Genomic DNA, 23,931 nt, shown 5'->3' with positions numbered 1-23,931 from the left:
TCTCTTCCTCTGATCTTGCAAATGAAGTCTCCTCTCTGCGTTCAATCAATGCTGACTGCTTGCATACTCTCTATCTGAAAGCGAGCTGGAAAGTTGCTGGCTTGCTTATGTCCTTGTTCTTGCCCTTGTTCTTCTTTTGCCTAACTCTTTTCTTCCTTCTCTCCTTCTTGCCCGCCTTCTGCTGCTCTGCAGTGCGAGTTTTGGCCTGAGGATTGGGGAGAGCACTTCTTAGAGCAGTCATCTCCATTTCAAAGGGTGCAACGATCATGTCGTTGTAGCAAGGCACAAACTCGGGCGCAGGAGGTGAGGTTAAAGTGGGACTGTCCAGCAGGCTCCATGTGTTCCACAGCCTGGGGCTGCTCCTGACCTTCTCTTTGATGCGGGCAGGCATACTCAAGTGGTACTCCTACGAGTAGGTCAGTCTCTGTTACAGCTTGTATAAATGCAGGATGTTTTCTGAATCTAGTGAGTGTCCAGAGAAAGACACTGACTGACCACCCTTTCAGTGGACAGCAAGTGTCTGCGTATTCCATTGTGCATTTTTATAGACCACTGAAAACCAAGCATGTGCAGCGGGGATAGTGGTAATTGACCTTCCAAACTTACATGTATCATGAAAACCTGTTTTTCTTGAACCGTGGGCATTAGCTTCAAGCTGGGTGCATCGAAGATCTTCCAGGCTGCGTATCCCAGGTTGAGCGATTCGAAGTCCGGGGCGATTTGAAAGAGCCAATTTCCATGTTTTCTCTGGTTTTGGGTCAAGAATCCCAAGCGCTTGCGGTGATGACTTTGGCTGCTTTCAAGGGAACTCGAGATCTTGCGCATGACTTCAGAGAACGTGGCTTTGTCGGTGGTATAGAACTTCTCGACATGCATGGGTAGGCCACCGACGAGGGTCAGGTGTGTGATGAGATTGATACCAAAACGAGATCCTGCATGAGGTATATGCTTGAGAGGCCTGGATTCTGTTTTCGAGTCCGAGTTTGTGGCGGTGACATGACCATTCGAGGGCATATTCTGGGTTGTTGCGGCTAACAAAGTGTCTTTGTAATAGATGTCCGAAGTTATGGCGTAAAGAAATCCAAAGAGATCATCGATCTGTACTCTCTTGACGTTACCGGGGATGGTGTAGTCCGAGGCCTTGATGATTGCTCTGAGCATGCCAGCCACTTTGTGCTGCAGCCTCCTCTTTCTGTTGAGCCAGTGAATCTGATCGATACAATCGCGAATGATTTCTTCTTCTTTGTTTTGTGCATTGCGTCTTGCAGTCTTGCAGCGTTGGGCAAGACCAACGGCCTCCATCATGGATGAGAGCTCTGCATCTACGAGGTTGCTGGCTTTTGCTTCGTTGATGGTGGCCAGCTTGACCGAATTGACCTTGGCATACACAATGGTGTCTGGCTCAGTGGCGTATTCTTGAACAATCTGCAGGATGCGTTTATACACTGGGTCCTTGTTTGCCAGTTGTTCAAAATTTGTTCCGTATGAAAGCAGACTCTGATCGAGTTCGCTTGATTTTGTGACATCGACATGAGACAAAGCAGTGGTGTCCTCGAGATGGAATGTAGGTTCATTATGCAAGTTGTGCTGGTCTTTCAAGTCTTCAATGCCATCGAAGTCTTCGGGATTTGAGTTGTCTGACATCGGACTATTAGAATAGTTGTCTGTGTCGTGATTTTCGTCGTATGGCTGGAACATGTTGTGTTGAAGACCAGGGACTGAATCGCTCGAAGGATCTGTGTCGTCAAAGGCTGAACTGGAATGTGGTTGATGGAGACGAAGTCGTGATTGGTGTGATGTTTTGAGCGCGCGCCAGGGAGAAATGCGTGATGGTTGGTTCAAGGAGAGCGCCGCTGTTAATGTGTGGTTTATGCGGTGCGCACGCCGAGAAGCATTCAGGAACAAACGATGATGTGGTTTGGCCAACAAAAGAAAGGGTCTGCTTCGGTGGTTGCGCAGTGGAAAGCAATGAATCTGAAAAAAAAAAAAATGGCAACTGAATTCGTGTTACTCTCTACGCGTTCATTTGTTTATGCTATTTGAATGATCCTTGGCTGGGTTCTCGGAAAAAGCACCCTGGTGGTTGCCAGGGTTGTTGGCGAGCTTGCTCGAGATGTTTTGACGGCGTATTGCTGTAGATAGATCTGACGACCATCTGTGTATCGATGAAAATCAAGGTATACAGTCGAAAATACCTGGCAGGAACTAGCAGTGTAGTATGTCTGAGAAGAAACAAAAGGGAGAATGGCAAGTGCAAAAAGAATGGCCGCTCTCGTAGTCGACTTGAGGCCCTTGCCTCCCTATGTGTTCGTGTTTCAGAGTTTTTCCGTCATATGTCGCGGGTTCTCCTACACCACAGAACACGTTTTTTCTCTCGAGATCGGTTCAATATGTACCCACACTGTCGGTGATCCAAACCTACACTTTCGAGGCGCTCAGTCCCTGGCCGTGTCTGCCCCCAAGCGTGTGTCTAATGTCTAAGATGTTCTCTCTTCTCGAGCATCTGTTGTTCAAGACGACATGGTATATCATAGTCATGTCTGTCTATAAGGTAAACACGCAATGCATGGATTTGAAGCAACAACACGACTATTCGCAGCGCGTGATTCTGCGCAGCCAATCTCTCAAGTCGCCAAGATCACTTGCGCACTGGCGTTCTACATCAACAACCCAGTCAGAATCGTTTGAACAAGCTCACATGGATTGACGAGACAGTCCTATGGATTGTTGCTTCCTCGAATGCAAGGCAGAACCAGATACCAGCTTGAGCAAACCACAATTCTTGTTGTCCCGTAGACCGCTAGATTTCAATCCTGCTTAGAACCTACTTTCTTACGTCAAGTAGGTGTGCATTCCAGACTGAATATGGGTCCATTGATAGCAAGATATGAGGCCAAAGTTGAGCCATGATCATGCCATACGTGGTTGATGATGGCTCCCTTGTTCTTGCCCTTGAGTCCGTTGGATCCTTGAGGGCGACCCATGAAATCGCTGACATCTTTGCTTGACAGTACTGGGATGATGCAAGATCGTTCGAATGCCTTGTCTTGATTGATGTTTTCTCTCGGATCTGTATGGTAGAGTTTGTCCTGTGTGTAGCTGTAAGAATGTCTTATTGATTCGGGTTTCGAAACAAGCGCTGACTGTATGAACACTCCTCTTAAGGTGCCCTCATTTTCAGCATTATTTCGAATGCTTGATTGAACCTGGAGTATCCCCTTGTTATGTCCAGGAGGTGAAGTTGAAGCGGGGAAATTTCGGGCAAGTATGAGAAGAGATACGGGGTAGCTGTTTCCAACATCACCTCCCGCTTCTCGTTCTTGTCTACAGGTGTAGAATATTCTTTGAGATTATGTCTTCTATAGAATAGTGCTGTACAAGTGCTGATATACACATGAAACTTTCTCAGTGTGGAAAGTCTCTCCGGATACGGCTTCACAAAGAGTGCAGATTCTTTGTGCAACGTCTTCGGCCTGCTTAGCTGAGTATACATGCTCATGGTATGCATATTTAGAGCAGACACTGTGAGATCTGGTTGAATTATACCTAACAGATCTATCTTCAGATCAATTTATATTGGTTCCAAGAAACGAGGTACAGCACAATGCTTTTTGAAATTGACGAACCGCCACTAATATTATGGTAGCCAGGTCACTACGAGTCTATGGATTGCATAGCGTTTCGTTCAAGATCAACGACATAACATGAAGTCATGCGGACGCAGCTTTTTGGTATCTTTGATGACTCTCTGGGTAGGTTCTAGAAGGTGAGCTATTTCATTTTCGTTGGAGAAAAAGAACAAAGAAACCATATCGTTCACGCCCTGCATTCTTGTGACTGAGCTGCATACATTTCTTCCTTATCATCCTTACTCACCTTTCAGACAAGAAACAAAGAACAAAGCCTTTGTGCATCGCTCGAATAGATTGTCGTGAGAGGTAGCAGCCTGCTATTATCGGATCTCACCCAACTCTTCCTTGTGTGGTCAATAACGATAATCGGGCCTACGCAAAGGCGAGCCAGTTTGTGTTTCTTAGCGGAGGCAAGGTGTCTGTGGCACGGCCTTTGTTGACTACAGCTGTGCAGACTCAGTGGTCATGTGCTGTGCCAGCCTTGTTCACTCAGGGTATCTATTCCTGCCAGACATCCTATATTCCGTCCAACGGTAAGATGGTGTAGTTGGGAACAGCGTCCCAGATCGCCTTAGGTCAGTTCACTACTACTGGCTGCGCCATCGGTCATTGGTTCGATTCCAACGCTGGGCATTCCTTTTCTTTTTGCACAAGTTTCCTTCACCATTCCGGTGCACAAGTCTCACAATTTAGCCATGCACTATAACGCAATGTGCATTAGCAATCATTTTGATGCTCTGACGGTTGCATCGAGCAGCACGTTGATAATTTGGAGCGGATTTGGCTTCTGCGCAGCTGGTCCATATTCTTCGCCGTAGCCGTCCAACAGACAGTGGTCACCGAAGCTTTGCCAGCAGTGCGTCAGGAGTGTTCAACTCGCACTTCGATTATGCTTCATATATGCTCCACCACATGTATTCACTTACTTCGCTGTTCGCTCACTTGCGCGTCAGCCTCGTCACTTAAGGTCGAGTAGAACAGTGGTACATTCATCACGGAATTTCTGCCTGGCACTCGCACGCTAGCCAATTTCAAAACAACTTCGTCACATTCCGTCTTTCCCATTCGTCTTGTGCGCGCATCCAGAATAACGAGTATTTCCACGACTGGTCTGTGTGCACACTCAAAGGTCGGTCAAATTTGCTCTATGCTAACCCATACGCATACACGCATACACTGACCCTTTCTACAGCTGCGCCATGGGTCGCAAGGTGGGTCCAACAGCCGCTACGAGCGACCCTGGAAACAACAACTCCACTCCGCAAGAGGACCCAGCAAAGGATTCAGCAAAGGAGCCAGCAGAGGAGTCTATTCAAATTCCTGAAATCGAGTTGATGGCCGCTGTCTCAAAGGACCCCGTTCTACTCCTCATCTTCGACGGCATCAAGAAGTGTATCCGCAACACGCGCATTGCAACTTACCTCAGACTGAACTTTGCAAAACTCACTGCCATTCGTGATTTGAAAGAATCTGATATGGCCATTGGAGATCTTTTGTTGGCGTTGCAAAGTCTCGAGATCGACACCACGAAGTCCACGTTCACTGCAACAGATGGATTTGCCCAAAAGGCCAACAAGGCTGGCCGCGCGCTAGCCAAACTTTACCCAAACGTGGCCAAGCGTGCGGCATGCGTACTGCTGCAGCTCATATCCGAGTCTGACGTCCAGATCCCGGCGGTTTATCATCAGAGCAGGGTGGACGACTTGTGTGCCGTCTGGTACGCCATCAACTCTGACAGATACTACCAAAGCAATGAGACTGTGGCTTCTTGCATCGACTACGGATTCCGAGTCCTCGTTGTCACACACCTACACCTAGTCGGCGGCACTCCTTCCCACTTCGAAGTCTTGCAGAGACCCAAGCACATGAGATACCAGCAATTCCTCGGCCTTCTTCCCGATTTTCTAAGCGTCGCTAGATGCAAAAAGTCAGCTCGTCTGGGTTACTCCATCAAAACTCCCACTACTGGCCCTTGGAAGTACCAATACGCCTCAAGCCTGAACGCCCTCGATCCCAAGCATTGGGAGGTTCTGAACGAAGCATCTTACAACATCATCAAGAGTGACACCGAGAAATTGGTTTTCCTGATCCACGTAAGTCCAACGAATCCACCTCTCGTCGCAACATGGAGCAGTTATACAAGCTATAGAAATGCACAAAGTATTTGGAAATGCAAGCAGTGTCCAGTGAGAGCTTCCAATAAAACAACTCTCAGTGGACAAGCTCTGTTTCCCATATACATCTTGCCTTTCTATAGCTATCCCTACATGACTACACAACATGAGAGAGGAGAGGTCGATGAGAGACCTGCCATGCTGCCATATGCACCTGTAGAACCACGCTAACATCTTCCTGCAGGCTGACGACGAAGCTATGCCATTGCGCATTGCTGCGAAGGTGCAGAGCTGCCCCAAGTACTGGAATACCTGGTCTGGTTCAATCACCCACATCACCACTCGCGAGGGACCGGTCACGATGCCTCATACTAACTTCCTCCCTGCCCCTCTGGCAGGTGCCGCGATCGCTCATGCCCCTGTTCCCACCACCGCTGGGCCTCCTGTCGAGCTCTTGCTGCCTTCTCGCCCAGGATCGAAGCGCAGCCGCTCTAAGGATGGACAGCAGGGAAGCAAGAGAGCAAGAGTCGAGTATTGAGAGAAGCTAGACCAGTTGTGGGATGCCAGGGGTCAGGAGTCGCAGTTGAAGGTAACTGTGAAGACTTGCAAGAAAGAGAGGTGGAAGGAGTTGTTGGTGGAATTGCTTTTCAGCCAGTGAGCTGCATGATACCCCTGTCCTTTTTGGTTTCGTAACCTGAATGCTATTGCTGTTATGCTTCTATCTCACTTTCGGTGCCTTGATGAGTATCACAGAACTGATACTCTCCTGTCCACACAGAATGTGAAGACACTTTATGTGGCTTGCATGACATTGTCAACATGTAGAAACACGAGTGAGTAATTTGATCAAAAGTATGCTGGCTTGTTATACGCAAGCTTCGGTGCTAGCTCTCGTTGCTAACACGAACCGTGACTTCCGTCGCACCCTTTCCCCAGAATAAGTCCATGACTAGTATGTAACTCCCAGAACTCCTGCTATCCCGGAATCATCAACGGGTATCTCCAATGCAACTTTTGTGGCAGCTCTTTCGGGCGCGGGTAGGTGGCGGATCGTGGTAAGATATTTGATGGTGACGTGCAAGAAGGCATGAGGACGCTCAAGACTGGAAGAGGGTGTCCTCCTCTCTGAGGTACTCGCCGCAGTCGGCTTGTCTGAAGACAACGATACCAGTAGGGTCCAGACGTTTTGCTTCGGCGGATGAGCGGGCGGTAACACCGAAACCAAGAGGTGTACTGAATCAAGTTAGCAGGTGTATTCGTTCGGCTGGACCAAAAATGCATGACATACTCGTTCATCGAGTAAACAATGATACCCTGGTGCTCGGGGCAGTCTTCGCTCCAGCGACCCACGTGAGCCTTGACAATGTGACCACCGTACAGGAATGGCATCTCTCCGTTAGGCTTGACCCAGATCTTTGCGCGAGCATGAGGAGCGATGATGTCCAGAGCGGTAATGTGAAGACGGAACTTGCCAGTCTTGGTCAACTTGCCGATGCAGTTTCCAAGACACAGCAGGTTATCTCTGGCTACCGATGTGGCCAAGTTTGCCATGTCCTCGCGCACGTAGTAGACTCTTGATTCTTGAACACGGAAGACAAATCTTGAAGCCTTTCCATCCTTGCCGGGAGCCGTGTCGGTCAACAAATTTGTGAGGGACTTTCCAGTGTAGTTGGCGAGCTTCTCGAAGACCGTCTTGGATTCTCCTTCCGTAAGAGGACGCATGTTTGTGGTATTTGCGAAGGTGACTTCTAGGGTAGGCGCGAGCGGGAATAGATGTGCGATAGGACAGTGCTCGTTAGATCGGTCCGGGTTGATGCAGGCGCGACGCTGTTCGACGAAATGATAGTGTACGGATGAACATGAAAGGAAGGAGCGAGGCAGAAAAAAGAATCCTCGATGCTCCCCAAAAATGCGGAGACGGTCTCTCGGGGGTTTCGATTCGCCGCAAATGATTGGCCTACAGCCACCCTCGCCCTGGCTTGGCAGAAGCGCCTATCTTTTTTCTTTCCTTGCTGAGCCTTTTCCATCCGACAGCATATCAACCAACCTAATCACTTCTGGAAATGGCTCCAATTGCAAAGAGACGTCGCATCAGTCCAGAGGTCGAATCACCTCCCAATACTACAAAGAATGGCATTTCGTCCGAGGAGAAAATCGAGAATTTCTACCGTAACGCCGCTGGATGGGATCTAGAGCAGGACTACGAGAACAGACCGCGCAATCTAAAGAAAAAGAAGGAAGAGACAAGACTGCCAATTAAGACCTCGGAAGGTTGGGTCGAGCAGGCTCCTGCCGTTGCTGAGCAGAAGGAAGAGGATGCCGACAGTTTTTTGGGAAGTGGTGATGAGGATGAGGCTGTAGATGATGACGACCAAGACGTGGAGGAAGAAGAGGAGGAGCCGGAAGTGCCACAGGTCTCGCCGCGCGAACAAATCCTTCAAGCCAAAGAGGAGCTCGCTCGCGTTGCCAGCTTGATTTCAGAGGATCCGGAAGAGCACATCGGCCAACTCAAGAAGCTGCAAGTCCATGCCACATCCCAAAACCGAACCGTTGTCAAGCTTTGCATGGCCACACAACTCGCCATTTACCGCGACATCATCCCCGGCTACCGCATCCGCCCTGTTTCAAAGGAAGAGTTGAAGCAGAAGTTGTCCAAGGATGTCCGCAAATTGCGTAATTTCGAACAAATGCTTGTTGGCGGCTACCACGAGTATGTCAAGTCTCTGACAAGGGCTGCCAAAAAGAGTGGTGACAAGGACAAGGAGGCTGCTTCTGTTGCTGCTGTCGCTATTTCTTGCGCTTGCACTCTCCTTAATACTGTCCCCCACTTCAACTTCCGCGGCGACCTCATCAACATCTTGGTCGGTAGGCTCAGTATCAGACAGGTCAATCCGGACTTCCACAAATCCATCGAATGCTTAGAGACATTGTTCCGCGACGACGAGGACGGAAATGCTTCTCGCGAGGCTGTCGATTTGCTATGCAAGATGATGAAATCGCGAAACTACAATATCCATGAATCTGTGCTGAACACATTCTTGCATCTACGACTTCTTTCCGAATTTGCTCACAGAAGCAGTAGCACACGCACTGACAAGAGTGAGGATGAGCCGGTCGTGAAGAAAAAGCAAAAGCGAGAGTTCAGGACGAAAAAGGAGAGAAAACGTCTACGTGAAGTCAAGGATGTTGAGAAAGAGCTCAGAGAAGCCGATGCTACAGTCTCGCATGAAGAGCGTGACAAGAACCAGTCAGAGATGCTGAAACTGGTCTTCGTTGCCTACTTCCGCATTCTTAAGCAACGGGTACCTCAATTGATGGGTGCTGTACTGGAAGGTCTTGCTCGTTATGCCCATCTTATCAACCAGGACTTTTTTGGTGATATCCTCGAAGCCCTCCGCGAACTCGTCATCTCTACCGAAGCTGCTGAGCAAGCACTTGCTGAAGAAGACGAAGACGCTTCTACCGCACCAAGAAACATCAACCGCGAATCTCTGCTTTGCATCATTACAGCATTCGCCCTTCTTCAGGGTCAAGATGTTGTCAAGAGTGTCGGCTCTCTACATCTAGATCTTGAATTCTTCATCACTCACCTCTACAAGACGCTTTTGCCATCATCCATGAATCCTGATCTGGAGCTGAGTGCCAAATCTTTGCGCCTAAGAGACCCAGATGGCAATGATGATGAAGCTCTCCTCCCTCAACAAGCCAAGCACAAGATCAACGTTCAGACGACAACTGTGCTGCTTCTTCGTTCATTGTCATCAGTCCTGCTACCGCCACAGAATTTGCGCTCGGTACCTCCACTTCGCCTTGCTGCTTTTGCCAAGCAACTCCTTACAATCTCCTTACAACTACCCGAAAAGTCATGTCTAGCAATGATGGGTCTATTGCAGCAAGTGGCCAAGGTACAGGGCAAGAAGATTGCGGCACTATGGTACACAGAAGAGAGAAAGGGAGATGGCGTTTTCAATCCCCTTAGGGAAGAGGTCGAAGGAAGCAATCCTTTCGCAACGACGATCTGGGAAGGCGAATTGTTGAGGCACCATTTCTGCCCCCAAGTCCGGGAAAGCATTGTTGCGCTCGAGAAGGGTATTGTTGCATCGAGGTCATAGACCAAGCACTGTGTCTTTAGACTACATAGCGATTCATGTTCAATATACCTTTGGGTTTCTCCGTCCTGAGTCCTCTTTCTGCTCCGTTGAAACAGACAGTCAAGGTGTGTTCCCGGGAAGAAGACGTCACAAATCTCAAGGGATCATGTCATAGGTACGGTGAGGAGGACGATGAGATCGCATGTCTGAGGGGACAGGGTCGCTCTGTCTTCCACGATTCAACATCCGCGTCCGTGCGCTTCATGACGTCCGATTGCCAAGCAACAAATCATCTTCGAACGAACATTCGACAATTTGACAACCTTTAAATATTGCACAAAGATTTGCAATATCGGGAACAAAGACAAACCTACTCTGGATCAGTTCACATCCACTGGGGCGATACTGAGCCCGGAAATCTCTAGAAAGCCTTCTCGGTTGCAGAAACATTGGACCAAGCAAATCACGAGATCACTTGCAACACTCTATCAACACGATTACTTCACAGAGATAAAGAGAAGCTGAGGCCTGGTCTGGACCGATCAAGAATTGAGCTAGATCAAAGGCACTATGGTCAACCCTTTCTCCTTCATTCAACGCGGCTTGAATATTTTGCTGCCCTTCGCAACTCCTGGCACACCATTATACCAGGATCTACTGCACCTCGCCGCACTATGCACAGCTCTATATTATGCGCCTCAGATCCAGGCCTATATCCAGGAACGACGACAATCACAAACGCATGACCAAGCAGAGAATCAAGCAGAACAACATATTCACAACATCGAGCCTGAAGCTCCAGAGCCGAGACACCAACAAGCAGCTCCCCCACCACGACCTTTCATCGAGGATGCTGAAGAGGACGAGCATGAACAGCCGGATGCCCCCTTCAATGATTTTGTTGGACCTGCGGGCCATCGACAAGACGACGACGATGGAGAGCCCGGTCCTGTAAACCCACGTCCTCAAGCACCTCCAGGAAGTAACAACAATCGCACAGTTGGTGCTAAGAAGGCGAAGTCTTTGCAACGTCGTGACCAACGCCGAGCCTATCACGAATTCATGCGCTCGCAGGGAGAAGCTCAACGCGCAAGAGATGCTGAAGGCGCAGAGGAACGTGAGGCACAGCTTGCGGTTGAGAGGGCCAGACGTGCAGCAAAGGAGGCAGAGGTTGAGACTAAGCGAGCAAAGGAAAGAGAGGAGAAGAGGCTCAAAGAGGAGAAGGCGAGAGAAGAAGAAAGTCAAAGACGAGAGAGGGCTGTGCGTCTTGTGAGGGAAGAGCTCGAGTCCAGACGAGTCGTCGATTTGGAAGACGTAGCAAGGCAAGTGGGCGGTAACGTCGGCCGCGAGTGGGTCGAGGGACTAGTCAGAGCCTCAGGGGTGCTGCTTGAAAGTCAAGGACAACATCGCACAATGATCACGGCAAACGGATGGGTGGTCAGAGTCGAGAGAGAAGACATGGAGGCTCTGTACAGCGAGGCCGTTGTTGATGCAGACGAAGATGGTGCGGTGGCATATGCAAAGCTTGGCGAGCGATTAGAGAGCGTTTTGGGAAAAGGCATTGCCACTTAGAATGGGCATTCAGGCCAAAACTTGTCAAATGTTATGGCAGCAAGGACTTGTGCTGATGTCCATTCTTGTTCTTTTGCTATCAAAAGCACTCCAGATGTGGATATACTTGTTGCGGAATTGAGTTCAACTGCACCAGAAGATCGTAAGATCAGGCTGAAGCCAACGCAAAGCCAAGCAAGTAGAAGTGCTTGACATGCAGGTTGAGCTCCCGTGGTCAGCGGCTTGCTTTTAGGGCAGGTCAAGCACCTCAACAGCATGATTACGGGCTGAGAAGCGCAAGTCGCAAACCAAATCAGTTGTCAGCAAAGACGAGCATTAGGTAGTTGGCTTACGAAAGACTCCAGTGAGATTGGTACACTCAGAGACTGTTGTTTGATGTACCGTCTCTGCATGTGACACACCAGGATGTAGTAGTTTTGACAATGGTTGACCAAATATTTATTGAGGGAAGCCAAGGGGAAAACGGTATGGATTGGAACGCTTTTCTGTCGATCAATGCAATGCGATCATGGCCTGATTTGGCGAGGCTGTGACTTGTCTCTCAAGCCCTCGGGACAATGATACGAACGGCATACCGGTTGAGCTTGCAACCCTCTCTGCTGGAGGCTGACTTGTGTTGTTGACAAGGAATGGAGGCTCAGAGCAAGACAAGAGTCAGACAGGCGCAGCACAGGACAATGGCTTGCGCAATCAACGGATCAAAAGACGTTTCAAATGATTAGGTTTTGATTGATGGGGCGAGCGTGGGCGAGTCAGTTGAGAGCTGGCGGATGCAGGAAAAGCCGGGGTCGTCGATTGAATTGGCGGGACAAGCTTTCCCTATCTTACGCAGCAGCATTTTTAGAAAGTAGTGTCGCGACCCCCTGCTCTGCATGTATCAGTGATCGCGGGTTCCGCAGTGCACCTTCTTCTCTCCTGTCATTCCCTTGCTCTGCCTTCCAACTTCATTTCCGACCGCTTTGTTTTGACTTTCGACTGCCGAGAGGACAGCCTTTGCTGATCCCTTGGTCTCCATCCTGACACGCGTATTGTAAGACTAGTGTCAACTACCCTCGTTTTCGGCCAGGAACAACCTTCGACATCTGCCTGCTCAACCTTCTGTCGCCAGAGACGAGAAAAAGTTTCAGCCCATGTCTGCTTTCTCGTTGCGAAACGTCTGCTGTCAAGAATAGCTTAATCCACTCACCTCAATACTGTACACATACACACTCACATACATGGCCACCCAACTACCACCAAGCAGGAGCCTCTGGGCTGCCTTCCTCCTCCTGATCTCTTTTTCACACGCCTTCTATATTCCTGGTATGCCACTGTCCCTGATCATGGACAGGCCACACATGCTGACACCATGCAGGATGGTCAATAAAGAGCTACAGTGATGGCGACGTGATCCCACTGCTCGTCAACAAGGTCTACTCGGACAAGACCCAAATTCAATATGCCTATTCTGAGCTCCCTTTCGTATGCCCTCCCAGTGGCCGTCGAAGAGTCGGTGGTCTCATCTCTGGATCGAGTATCGCACTGAACCTGGGCGAGGTCCTCCGAGGTGATCGCATCGTCGTCAGTGACTATGAATTGGAGATGGGAAAAGATGACGAGGTCCACTACCTCTGTAGCCACAAGGTCGACAGGGCAGGTCTGAAGAGGGCTCAAGAGATTGTGAAGGACAACTACGTGGCCGAATGGGTCGTCGACAACTTGCCCGGCGCAACCAACTTCGTGTCGGCCGACAAGACTCGCAAATACTACGCATCGGGCTTCAAGATGGGCTTCCAAGATGAGGATCCCACTACCGGTCGTCCACGTTATTTCATCAACAACCACGTCACACTCGTCATTCGCTACCACATGGCTCCAGGAAGAGATGGTCAACAAGGCAAGAAGGTCATAGTCGGTTTTGAGGTCTATGCAAAGAGCATCGAGTCTGGCAATAGAGACGCTCAGGGTATACCCGCTTCCATCGCCGACGTCAGCAATGGCATGGAGCTGACCATGCGTAAAAACGGCACTGCCGCTGCCGCTTACTATTCCTCGGACTCGACCTACCATCCAGCTTCTATCGACGATGTCGACGAGGATGCCACCCTCACCATTCCCTATACCTATTCGGTCTACTTCCGCGAGGAGCCACATGTCGAGTGGCAGAACCGTTGGAGTCTGTTCTTCGCCGACCAGGATGACACCACTGGTACCCATTGGTTCGCCATCGTCAACTCGATCATCATTTCTGGACTGCTCACAGCCGTTGTTGCAGTGATCTTCGCTCGCACCATTCGTGGTGATCTCAAGGCTGCCAGCGTCGAAGATGGTAAGCTCAAGGTCAAGCGCGGCAGGACTGGCACTCGATCCCCTCGTAAGCCCGACGAGAAAACCGGAGGTCTGCTCGACCAAGGCGATGTCGACAACGACATCTCATCGGATGATGAACCTGTGGAAGATCTCACTGGTTGGAAGTTGGTGCACGCAGACGTCTTCCGTACCCCTGCAAATGGTGGTGTTCTGGCCGCCCTTGTCGGCTCCGGAACTCAGCTGATCTTCGTGGTCGCTGGCTTGATCATCCTATCTTGCTTCGGCATTCTCAATCCTTCCTTCAGAGGCGGCTTTATCAGCGTCGCTGTTGCTCTCTTCGTCCTCGCTGGCCTTATCTCCGGATACTTCAGTGCGCGTGTATACAAGACCTTTTCTGGCCAGTTCTGGAAGAAAAACTGCTTCGTCACTGCGACTCTATTTCCTGGTCTTGTTTTCACAATCATCTTCATTCTCAATCTCTTTGTCTGGGCACAGGCTTCGAGCACCGCTCTACCCTTCGGAACACTCGTCGGTCTTGTTGCACTTTGGCTTCTTATTCAACTCCCTCTCGTCTACATTGGCTCTTGGTATGGATATGTGCGTGTCGGGGCTTGGACTCACCCGATCAGAGCAAGTACCATTCCTCGTCAGATTCCCCAGCAGAGCTGGTACATCCGCAGCTGGCAGAGTGTCCTTCTTGCAGGTTTACCGGCGTTCTTTGTTGTTGCTATCGAGCTCATGTTCGTCTTCAAGAGTATCTGGCAAGACAAGAGCGGCTACTACTATGTTTTCGGCTTCCTCGCTGTCGTAGCAGTCATGCTCGTTGCAGTAGTGATGGAGGTCACGGTCATAGCTGTTTACATTCAGCTATGCTCTGAGGTAAATATCCGCGACACTCGTCAAGTCAATACAAAAACTGACCACGTTTGCAGAACTATCACTGGTGGTGGCACAGCTTCATGGTCGGTGCCTCGAGCAGTTTCTGGATCTTCGCCTATTGCGTTTATTACTACTTTAATCACCTGCACATTCATGGCTTCGTCTCGTCGTTGCTCTTCTTTGCATACTCGGGTCTTGCATGCGCCGTCTACGCTCTGCTGACTGGAACCATTGGGTTCTTGACTGCATATGCTTTCGTGCGTAGAATCTATGGTGCCATCAAGGCTGATTGAGAAACCAACAGAATTTACTGAGCGATGGCGTTCATGGTAGAGGTTTTAATACATTGTATATACTTTTTCTCTATTTTTCTCCACACTCTTATCTACAGGACTGCTACCTTTGTGTTTCACGTGCATTCTGTCGAAAGATTAAATACTTGACCTATGTCTCTTATAGAGATGATGGATCGGCTGAGGATGCCTTCTTACTGAAAAGGATTCTGATTTGCATACAGGTAGACGCAGTAAATCATTTGTCATGGATAATGCATGTTGTACCCGACCTAGAGACACTCAGCCAACGACCAGCGTTGGCCCATTCTTCGTTCTCCGCCCCAATAGATCACCGCATTTCCTCTTTAGTTGTTGACATGGCGACGTCGGCATGCCTTCTGTCCTCTTTGTCCTTCGTTCCTGATTGCTGACCTTTTTGGTCTGCCGGCTAAATGAATCGCCCTGTCTGACCTCGTCGGAAAGCAACATTCTTCTTGCTCGCTCGGTGGCTTCGTTGGGCTGGTCTTTGGATTCTGCTTTTGGCATCTTCGGAGGAGTCTGGGATCGCAGCATGCTAGGTGCAAGCATAATCGGCACTTCTCCCTCTTCTGTGATGCAGGATGCCTTGGTCTTGACCTCGACACAATCTATGGTGGCTAGAGCATTATGCCAACTCCCGTCCTTCAGGACAACGTTGTCAAGATCAATCTTTATCAAGGTACTCTTGTGAGTCTGCATCAATCGCTGCACCTGGGTCGCTGAAATCACTACGTTATCTAGCGCCAGGTATTCAAGATTTGGGAACAATAGCGCAATTGTTGAAGGTGATGCATGTCTCAACGCAGGATGAGTGCTATTCTTGTGCTCCAGCGGCAGCTCAGGCAACGGCGAAAGTCCTCTTGCACCAATCCATCGGAAGGAGAATCGACGCAGTCCTTTGTAGCCACGAATGTACTTGCGCAGCAGTTTTAGCTGGTCCGACTCTGCTGTGGAGCTAGGCTCAGAGTGCATGATGATATTCAATGTACGAATCTTTGACCAAAATCTTGCAGAACCTGGACGTGCGCTTATCTCTGGGGGCAACAGAGCCATGATGTCCGTTGGAAGAATATTGGAGAGAGTAAGCGCATCTAGGTGCTTGAGCCTGGCTTCCTCGATGGCGCAACGGAGCGATGCGAGTGCAATCTCCATGATGTTTGTGCCTTGTGCTCTAGATGGCATTGCTCCATCTGCCGCAGCGCAAGAGATTTTGAGGTGTTGCAAGTTCGCTAGACAAGATGTTGCAGCGATGAAGGATCGCACGTTTGTAGCGGCGTGGTAAAGTGGCGGATATTGTCGAATTAACAACTCTGTTGTCTGCACATCGCCATATCTTGGTTGTTTGGCAGACTTCTCTACAATATGACCTTGAGCGATTGAAGGCCTCCAAACAAATGGCCTTTGCTCTCCAGTCCAAGGATCTATCAGAGGTGGCAATGTAGTGTCCATACTTCTTTGCAGATGAAAACTGACTTCCTTGATGTGATGACCTATCCTCTGCAGAGCAGCAAGTCTGGCTGGTTTACTGAACGACTTTGCTCGAAAGGTCATATCGATGGAAGCAAACGACTGGCTGATGACACGTTCGCTGATGCCATGGCATACAAGACGTAGCGCAGAGATATCTGAAGGCGCAAGAAGAGGAAGGAGCATTTCCCGACATGTTTCCACGTCCCAAAACTCGAGCAACGATGGATTGGAGCAGAGTATCAGACCACATGTTGATCGTGCACTCGCAAATGCTGTGCAAACCTGGGTCAGAAATCTGACTTGCATTGTAACGTGCGTCTTTCTTACATCGATCGCAGGAGCTATCCACTTCGCCGAATAGCAGTCGTGAGCCCGAAGTGTTGAAGGACGAGGTCAAAAAGGCAGGGGAGGGTTTGCTGGTCAACGTGGTACCAGAAAGGCTCCTCATGCCAGACTCCATGGTGCACTGAGAACAAGACAACTTGTAGTCCTCCTTGGGTTTTGAGATTGATCAGTGTAGTGAGAAAATGTAGAAGATGAATACTTGATGAAAGACGCCATAAAGCATACAAATTATACCTTGGACCTACCTCTGCTGGAAAAGTGACAACCCCTCATCTTCTCATACATGGAAAGTTACACCCTCGCAAAGCACCTGCATGACCTTGGGCTCCGAGACTCTTGTGTCTTCATTGAGGACACGAAGCTCTCGCGGTCGCGAAGACGTGTTCGAGGGCTTGGTTGGTTCTTTTATCCTGGTCTGCGTTAGCCGCCTGAGGTGTAGATCCCTTCGCCACGTTTCAGGGCTGATGAAGACCAATGGTTGCCGTTTGCTAAGCGCTTCGCTTGCATGCAAGCAAGGCTTGACCAGAGTCCTTGAGGACCAGCCAAGTTTGAAAAATTGTTTCCTGGCCATGTCATGGTCGAAAATCTCACAACAGCCCGTATGAGACTACTTTTATCCCTTCTCTGAATGGAAGAATACACGGTTCGCGACATTCACGAGCGAAGGTGATCAATAAAGGCTTTAAAGTCCCAGTTCTTCGGATAAGAGCACAGGACAGACAACTGCACGAACGGTCAGCCTTATTTTTGATGGTTATCATATTTTTTCGCCTTGTGATTGCTGAGTGACCGACAATGTTCGAGGCAATTCGGCAGCTTGATCAGCTGCATCGGGGAAATTCGAACATCGACTGAAGTCCTCTGGATTTGAATCTGTTCGTAGATACCATTGTCTTTTTGGCAGACTCGAAGTCACTACTAACAATAACAGATGGGCGCATGCGTATCTGTTGTATATGATAATCAACGGCCAACTAGTCAAGATCATCTCATCGAACGGCTCGGCATAGATAAATGATGGTCAGAAATGCAGCCGTTAGCAACGAGACATGGGGAAGAAGCGCTTCCAGTGTTGAACTGAGACACGGATATCACGATGCCAATAATGCACGGTCGAAGACGAACAGTAAAGCATGATGATCGGACTTGAAGGCGAGATGGAAATTGTGCTTAAGCGAAGTTTGGAAGAGGGCCATGACTGAGTGTCGAGAGCCCAAGGCTCGGACCGGGGGTAAGCGTTGAAGCTTTGCGAAATGAGATGCAGGGCGACTGAAAAGTTGACAGTGATTAGGATGGTGGATGCGGAGGGCTGAGCGGAGCTGAGAAGAGGGGCCGAAGCATAGTAAGCACAAAGGATTTAGACAATCAAGACTATTGGCGTAGGGCAAGGCCTATAGAGCCATCAGGCAGATGATACGAGCGGGCGCTGGATAGGATTGGGAATGGACTGAAATGTCTCAGCCATAACATGGAATACCAAGCATAAACAGCGACGCCAGCAGGGCCGTTGTGGGTGCAGATTAGGCGTGCGGACGGACAAATTGCCAACACAAGAACAGAGTTTAGTTCAGGTCAGGCAGGCAGCAGAAGATGGAGCAAAAAGTTGCGACTAGGGAACAGGCCAAGAGAAATTGCTCTTAATTGTGGCAGAAAAGTGGCAGAGAAGGTGGCTGTAGGCTCGTAGCGGAACAAAGACTCCGTAGATACAGCACAAGTCGTAGCCGTGGCCGAGGGAAGCGGCGGAAGATGACTTGGTCCGGGTCTGTGCATGCGCATACGTCAACGGTGATGGACAAGCACAACCAAGTCTAAAGAGTGATGTGGTGCACCGTTTTCCTACGCCTGCCAGACTAAATTGCTCCTCCATCTCGTCTCTCTCTCTCTCTTCCCTTCTCCTCTGATCTCTAGCTTCTCAGACTGGCGCTGGCCATGTGCGCACGCCCACGGCACACCACGCATATCGGAGATTGATGCGTCCCACCTTCTCGACATGACGGGCCAACAAAGCAGCTGGTGGTCTCGAGTGAGCGGTACAGGCAAAGTCGGCTTCGACAAGGCCTGGAATCTCGTCGACAAACTCGGTGCTCCCGTAAACAAACTGAGCAACAAGCTGGGCTCTGAAGCCTTCTGGCCCACCACCCTCGACAAGGAGAGCGACAAGGCCGCGCGCATCCTGCGCAGTTTTTGCAGTATGTCTGATCTGCTACATCCACCCTGTTGCTCTGCTGACCTCCCACTTCAGAGGATGGCTTCTACCAAGAAGAAACAACCGCGACTGCCGACGGTCCCAAAGCAAAGCAAAGAGTCCTCAAACGCATTCCACCAGAGGTGCGTCTTTTCATCTCAAACATCTTGTCTGCATCCCCTTCTGACACAACATAGGTCATCAAGAATGCAAAAGGCCTCGCCATCTTCACAACCATGCGCACCGGTCTCTGGATCTCGGGCGCCGGTGGTTCCGGTGTTTTGGTCGCGAGAACTCCAGACGGCAGTTGGTCGCCCCCTTCAGGCATCATGCTTCACACTGCCGGCCTTGGTTTCTTGGTCGGTGTCGACATTTACGACTGTGTAGTCGTCATAAACTCCCAAAAGGCCCTTGACGCTTTCTCCAAAATCAGATGCACCTTGGGTGGAGAAGTCAGCGCTGTCGCCGGACCTGTGGGTGCAGGCGGCGTGCTCGAAACCGAAGTCCACAAACGACAAGCCCCCATATTTACCTATTTGAAGTCGCGTGGCTTCTACGCTGGTGTTCAGATCGATGGTACCGTTGTCATTGAAAGAACCGACGAGAATGAGCGCTTTTACAATGAAAGGATCTCTGTCGGCGACATTTTAGCTGGCAAGGTCCGCCATCCCCCCTACGAATGCCGCCCTCTTCTTGAGACTATCAAAGCCGCTCAAGGCGATAGCAACGTCGACCAATCTGTTCTCCCATCTGCCCCGCCGCCGAGTGACTTGGATATCGAGAATCCCGATCACTTGTTTGGCATTCCTGACAAAGAAGACCCCGACCCGTACGGCGTCCTGGCTCTTGAGAAAGAAGGAATGAGCATTCGCGAAGCAGGAACACAAAAACGAGCCAGCTGGGAACAGTTCAATTTCCAGCCTGCCCCGACTAGCCCTATATTCAACACCTTTAGTCGACAGAGCTTGGACAAGAATGGCAACCGCAATCGCAGCAGTAGCAATTCTACATGGAAGAATTCTAACCTCTCACAAACTGCCATTTCGACTGCTAGCACAGCAGTCGAGCAACCCAAGCGCACAAGTGTCACACGCTCCATGTCGGACATGTGCACACAAACAGATTTTCCCGAACCTATCAGCCCACGCGTGGGCAGCTTCCGCAGCCGCCAAAGCAGTCTCCACGAGATTGCCGAGGACAGCACTGTTGCCTCTGAGCAGCGTCCTAAGATCGCTCGCAACACGAGCTCGCACTCCAGCCGTTCAAGCCCGAGACGTTCTTCATTCCGCTCGTCGCATCGCCGCACTGACAGCGGCAGCGACTCACGCTCAGATTCACCGCCACAACAGGCGACCCCCGCAAAACCAGAACACAAGGATATTGCAGAAGAAAGCTTTGATGATGTTGATGCAGACGGTGAGGACACCGCTGACGAAGCCGTTATCGAAGAGCCTGTCGTGCACTCGGTTCAGAAGGCTACAGCCCCTCAATTCATCTCTCGTGCTCGTCTTGTTGAGGTCCCCAAGCGTATCGCACCAAAACTCCCTCCTCGCAATCCCAATCGTGGCAACGGTCCAGTAGTAATTGGCGCCGAATCTGGAACCCCACGACCTTCTTCCGCAGAGTTCTCAAGCCCTGCAGAGTCACCCCTCAAAACCAACAAGCCTGACTGGAGTGCACCTGCCAGTCCTAACAAGCTGGATGCTGACAGTCCCGGATTTGGTGACCCTACCCCCAGCCCTGGCGAGGAGCGAAACCCCTGGGGCCAGATCTTGGAACAGCACAGAAGAAATGAGAGTAAAGACTCTCTCGATATGCCTGGCACTTTCCACTCCTTGCCTCCAACACCAGGTGAGACGGTAGAGGGTGCTCACGCGTCCTAATCAGAAGACATGATCTGAGCAGAGGTCTTCTCAGGTAATTTGCTTGGAAGCCCTCAACGCCGATTCGAACTTCACGCGACTCATCTTTGTGCAGATACTGCATCGGATCACTTAATTCTTCTTTACTTTTGTTCAATGATGTCACGACAGCGGATTTTTCTTGTTATATTCTTGCACATGTATCATGCATGACTTGGCGTAAAGCAGTTCAGAACCAGGATCCTTGGTCGCAAATCATATGGGTGGACGTTTCTCATATTTCACATATTTTACCAAACTCCAGACTTTTCCATATCATCATGTCTATATGCTCACAGGGTGTCTCAAACAGCTCTAGTTGTATGTCCGCGTCCCTTTTGCTCACAGTGCGTATGCCTCTCTTGCTGTTTCGTTGAACACTCGTCCTTTTTCTTGTTCTGTACAACCTCTTCGGCTCAGCACTTCTTCTGCAACATCTATCCAGACAGACCAGCTTTCCTCCCCTTTGGGTCCTTTCACGTTACACACTGGCCAATCGCTTCCGAACATGACTCTTTGTGGGCCGAATGCATCAAAGACAACGTCCGTCCATGCTTGGATCCTGGTTGCTAACTTCTTGGGATCCGTAGTGTCCACCGGAGAAGCATCATTGCTGAGTTCCGAAAAAGCGCCAGAAAGTTTCATGTAGACTCGAGGGTAAGAAGCAAAGGTTTGAATGCAGTTCTTCCACCGCGAAAAGGAGTCAGAAGACTTGGATGCATACTCTGGTTTGCACATGTGGTCTATCGTGTAACGTTAGCAACTTGCATGCGCCAAACAGATTGAACTAGATGTTCTTATCTTACTCATGACTATCACAGTTCTCTTGTCTTCTGGGACGTTGTCGTACAGTTTCTCCAGGACTTTAGTGAAGGTCTCCAACTGCCAAGTGCCACCGCTGCGTTGGTCAATCCCTACGTCGAAGGTAAACCTTTTCTCTCTTTGAGAGAATGACTTCAAGATGGAGATAAAGTCATCACTCAAGACCAGATTCTCAAATTCAGTCTTATCGGTGATGGCTTGCAGCAAGAATCGGAAGCCTTTAACGCGGTCCCAAGTCTTTGGTCCGGTAGTCTTTTCAGCTACCTCTAGCCATTGGTTAAACACTGCCGTTCCTTGATTCACAGGTGCCCACGTCACGATTCCTTGAAGCAGGTTTGAGGCTTCAGCACCATGTGCACCCTCAACGATGCTGCGTAGGAATTGCAGTTCTTTGATGGGTTCTGCAGCCCAAGTTTGTAAAGAGGATGAAGACGGGTCTTGCAGTCGGCGGTCCGTCTCTACGTAAATCACACCAGTGGGTGGGTGAGAAGATGATGCGGTCGTGTAGTCGGAAAGGATATGCTGTTTGGAGAGAATAAAATCAGGGTCGTTCATCCATGCGTGGCCATTTGCATCTGCAGCTGATGCAGGCCAGAGGTGGATGTGGCTGTCAAGGATGGCGTGTTGTGTTGCCATGATTGATATTCTGTCCCTATTCGTGGTGAGTGGGATATCGCGGTCGGTGAGAGATAGAGCGCGAAAGCGAGACGGCAGAGGATGAAACGAAGCCATGGACTCAACAGCCGACAGTTGGGATCAATCTTGGCCGACTCGGTGTGTTTTCATCGACAGTCGTGTTGTGGGCGCTCTAGCTCGGGGCAGAGCTAGGCCGAGCAGCGAGCAACTTCTGGGGAACGTGGGGCTCCATCTTGCCCACAAACCGATCTTCGGTCTTCTTTGCGGCCTATGATGCCGCTGTCATGTAATAAGAGCTCCGCCTTGCCCCTCTTGCTGTAGTCAACAACGCTCTCGCTGTGTTTTCTCTGCTTTAGTACTTTGCCATACCGCTTCCCTCATATTCGCAATGGTTTCCTCTCCTCCTCCCTCGGGCATCTACGTTCCCGTACGTTCATATCTGACCCCGCCCAGCGACGCTTCGTGACATTGACAAGTTTGCAGGTGCCCACCTTCTTCGCTTCTCAGTCGGCATCCAACTACGACCCTGTCAACACCCCTCTAGATCTCGAGACCCAGACCAAACACTCCCTGTTCCTTGTCAAGGGTGGAGTCCGTGGTCTTGTCATCCTCGGTTCAACCGGCGAAGCAATTCACCTTACCAACAAGGAACGCAACGAGCTCGTTAGCAGCCAGCGCAAGGAACTCGACAATGCCGGTTACAAAGATAGACCCATCATTGCCGGTACTGCTACACAAAATGTCGAGGAGACACTGATCCAGCTCGACGATGCCAGGAAGGCTGGTGCTGAGTACGGCATGGTACTCACACCAGGTTACTTCGCTTCGGCTGCCAGCCAGCAGGGCATTGCCAAGTGGTTCGAGGCAGTGGCTGATAAGAGTCCTATCCCCATCATGATGTACGTGTGACTGCAGCCTTGCACATCTCGCCCAAGCGCTTACGCAGTTTACAGCTACCACTACCCTGGCGTGACCAACAACATTGTTGTGGCTCCTTCGACCTTTGAGCGCCTGGCCCAACACCCCAACATCGTAGGCTGCAAGCTATCGCACGGCGACATTCCCGACCACACTTTGATTGCCTCGTCGCCAAAGATTGATCCCTCGCACTTCAAGGTCTTCTCGGGATTGGGCCAAAATCTCTTGCCTGTGCTTACCGTCGGCGGCCAAGGTGCCATTGATGGACTTGCAGGCATCTTCCCCCGCATCGTGGTCAAGCTTTTCAACATGTTCCAAGAAGGTGCAGACAATAAGAAGTTGCGTGAATTGCAATTCAAGATCTGCGAGGGTGAGAGGTTAATTGGTAGATGGGGTACTGTTGGTATCAAGGAGGCGATCGCGAGATGTTGGGGCATGGGCGACAAGGAAGGAGCCCGACTACCGCTACAAGGTGGCTTCCAGGGCGGTGAGCAAGAATGGAGCAACTGGAGCGGTGTGTATGAGGGATTGAAGCAGTTGGAGCAAGAACTTGAGAAGAGTGGTTAGATGATTTGGATGATCAGACTATAGAATGAAATAATGATCTAGTGGGATTTCTGTGGCATGAGAGTCAGCACTGGACACGGATTCGTGTGAAGAAAGCGATGCTCAAGTCTTGAGGTGGTCGGATCAGAAAGTGAGAAGATATTGGATACTGGTTTTGAAATCAAGCAAACGTCCAACGCGCGACATCAATGTGAGG

The 23,931-nt window shown here is 50.1% G+C and overlaps 10 protein-coding genes across 10 annotated transcripts; 6 read left to right on the top strand and 4 right to left on the bottom strand.

Annotated features, from left to right (window-relative positions):
* Positions 1 to 70: 70 nt before the first annotated feature.
* M437DRAFT_80025 (uncharacterized protein) lies at positions 71 to 1,698 on the bottom strand (the record flags this gene model as incomplete). The annotated part of the gene is made up of 2 exons (XM_041027272.1): positions 71 to 406; positions 607 to 1,698. The coding sequence occupies 2 exons, from the start codon at positions 1,696 to 1,698 to the stop codon at positions 71 to 73; spliced, it is 1,428 nt and encodes a 475-aa protein (XP_040884400.1).
* Positions 1,699 to 4,831: 3,133 nt separating this feature from the next.
* Positions 4,832 to 6,284, top strand: M437DRAFT_80024 (uncharacterized protein; the record flags this gene model as incomplete). The annotated part of the gene is made up of 2 exons (XM_041027271.1): positions 4,832 to 5,725; positions 5,991 to 6,284. 2 exons carry the CDS (start codon positions 4,832 to 4,834, stop codon positions 6,282 to 6,284), a joined length of 1,188 nt encoding a protein of 395 aa, XP_040884399.1.
* A 559-nt stretch (positions 6,285 to 6,843) lies between these two features.
* M437DRAFT_71198 (60S ribosome subunit biogenesis protein NIP7) lies at positions 6,844 to 7,468 on the bottom strand (the record flags this gene model as incomplete). Its single annotated transcript, XM_041025638.1, has 2 exons — positions 6,844 to 6,979; positions 7,035 to 7,468. The coding sequence occupies 2 exons, from the start codon at positions 7,466 to 7,468 to the stop codon at positions 6,844 to 6,846; spliced, it is 570 nt and encodes a 189-aa protein (XP_040884398.1).
* A 341-nt stretch (positions 7,469 to 7,809) lies between these two features.
* Positions 7,810 to 9,858, top strand: M437DRAFT_80022 (nucleolar complex-associated protein 3; the record flags this gene model as incomplete). Its single annotated transcript, XM_041027270.1, has 1 exon — positions 7,810 to 9,858. One exon carries the CDS (start codon positions 7,810 to 7,812, stop codon positions 9,856 to 9,858), a length of 2,049 nt encoding a protein of 682 aa, XP_040884397.1.
* Positions 9,859 to 10,407: 549 nt separating this feature from the next.
* On the top strand, positions 10,408 to 11,409 carry M437DRAFT_38493 (uncharacterized protein; the record flags this gene model as incomplete). Its single annotated transcript, XM_041019847.1, has 1 exon — positions 10,408 to 11,409. One exon carries the CDS (start codon positions 10,408 to 10,410, stop codon positions 11,407 to 11,409), a length of 1,002 nt encoding a protein of 333 aa, XP_040884396.1.
* A 1,217-nt stretch (positions 11,410 to 12,626) lies between these two features.
* Positions 12,627 to 14,870, top strand: M437DRAFT_80020 (multispanning membrane protein; the record flags this gene model as incomplete). Its single annotated transcript, XM_041027269.1, has 3 exons — positions 12,627 to 12,711; positions 12,764 to 14,577; positions 14,631 to 14,870. The coding sequence occupies 3 exons, from the start codon at positions 12,627 to 12,629 to the stop codon at positions 14,868 to 14,870; spliced, it is 2,139 nt and encodes a 712-aa protein (XP_040884395.1).
* A 558-nt stretch (positions 14,871 to 15,428) lies between these two features.
* Positions 15,429 to 16,583, bottom strand: M437DRAFT_12846 (uncharacterized protein; the record flags this gene model as incomplete). The annotated part of the gene is made up of 1 exon (XM_041018681.1): positions 15,429 to 16,583. A coding segment is annotated over one exon (1,155 nt), but the record flags the coding sequence as incomplete, so codon positions are not given.
* A 2,113-nt stretch (positions 16,584 to 18,696) lies between these two features.
* M437DRAFT_61781 (DUF500-domain-containing protein) lies at positions 18,697 to 20,686 on the top strand (the record flags this gene model as incomplete). Its single annotated transcript, XM_041023978.1, has 4 exons — positions 18,697 to 18,895; positions 18,949 to 19,034; positions 19,089 to 20,613; positions 20,661 to 20,686. The coding sequence occupies 4 exons, from the start codon at positions 18,697 to 18,699 to the stop codon at positions 20,684 to 20,686; spliced, it is 1,836 nt and encodes a 611-aa protein (XP_040884393.1).
* Positions 20,687 to 21,134: 448 nt separating this feature from the next.
* On the bottom strand, positions 21,135 to 22,250 carry M437DRAFT_37428 (uncharacterized protein; the record flags this gene model as incomplete). The annotated part of the gene is made up of 2 exons (XM_041019627.1): positions 21,135 to 21,535; positions 21,599 to 22,250. The coding sequence occupies 2 exons, from the start codon at positions 22,248 to 22,250 to the stop codon at positions 21,135 to 21,137; spliced, it is 1,053 nt and encodes a 350-aa protein (XP_040884392.1).
* A 388-nt stretch (positions 22,251 to 22,638) lies between these two features.
* M437DRAFT_80016 (aldolase) lies at positions 22,639 to 23,735 on the top strand (the record flags this gene model as incomplete). Its single annotated transcript, XM_041027268.1, has 3 exons — positions 22,639 to 22,677; positions 22,734 to 23,149; positions 23,204 to 23,735. The coding sequence occupies 3 exons, from the start codon at positions 22,639 to 22,641 to the stop codon at positions 23,733 to 23,735; spliced, it is 987 nt and encodes a 328-aa protein (XP_040884391.1).
* Positions 23,736 to 23,931: the final 196 nt, after the last annotated feature.

This window comes from Aureobasidium melanogenum (assembly GCF_000721775.1).
Source record: "Aureobasidium melanogenum CBS 110374 unplaced genomic scaffold scaffold_1, whole genome shotgun sequence".
Lineage (NCBI taxonomy): Eukaryota > Fungi > Ascomycota > Dothideomycetes > Dothideales > Saccotheciaceae > Aureobasidium > Aureobasidium melanogenum.
Note: the sequence above shows the minus strand (reverse complement) of the source record. Positions and strands in the feature narration are given on the sequence as shown.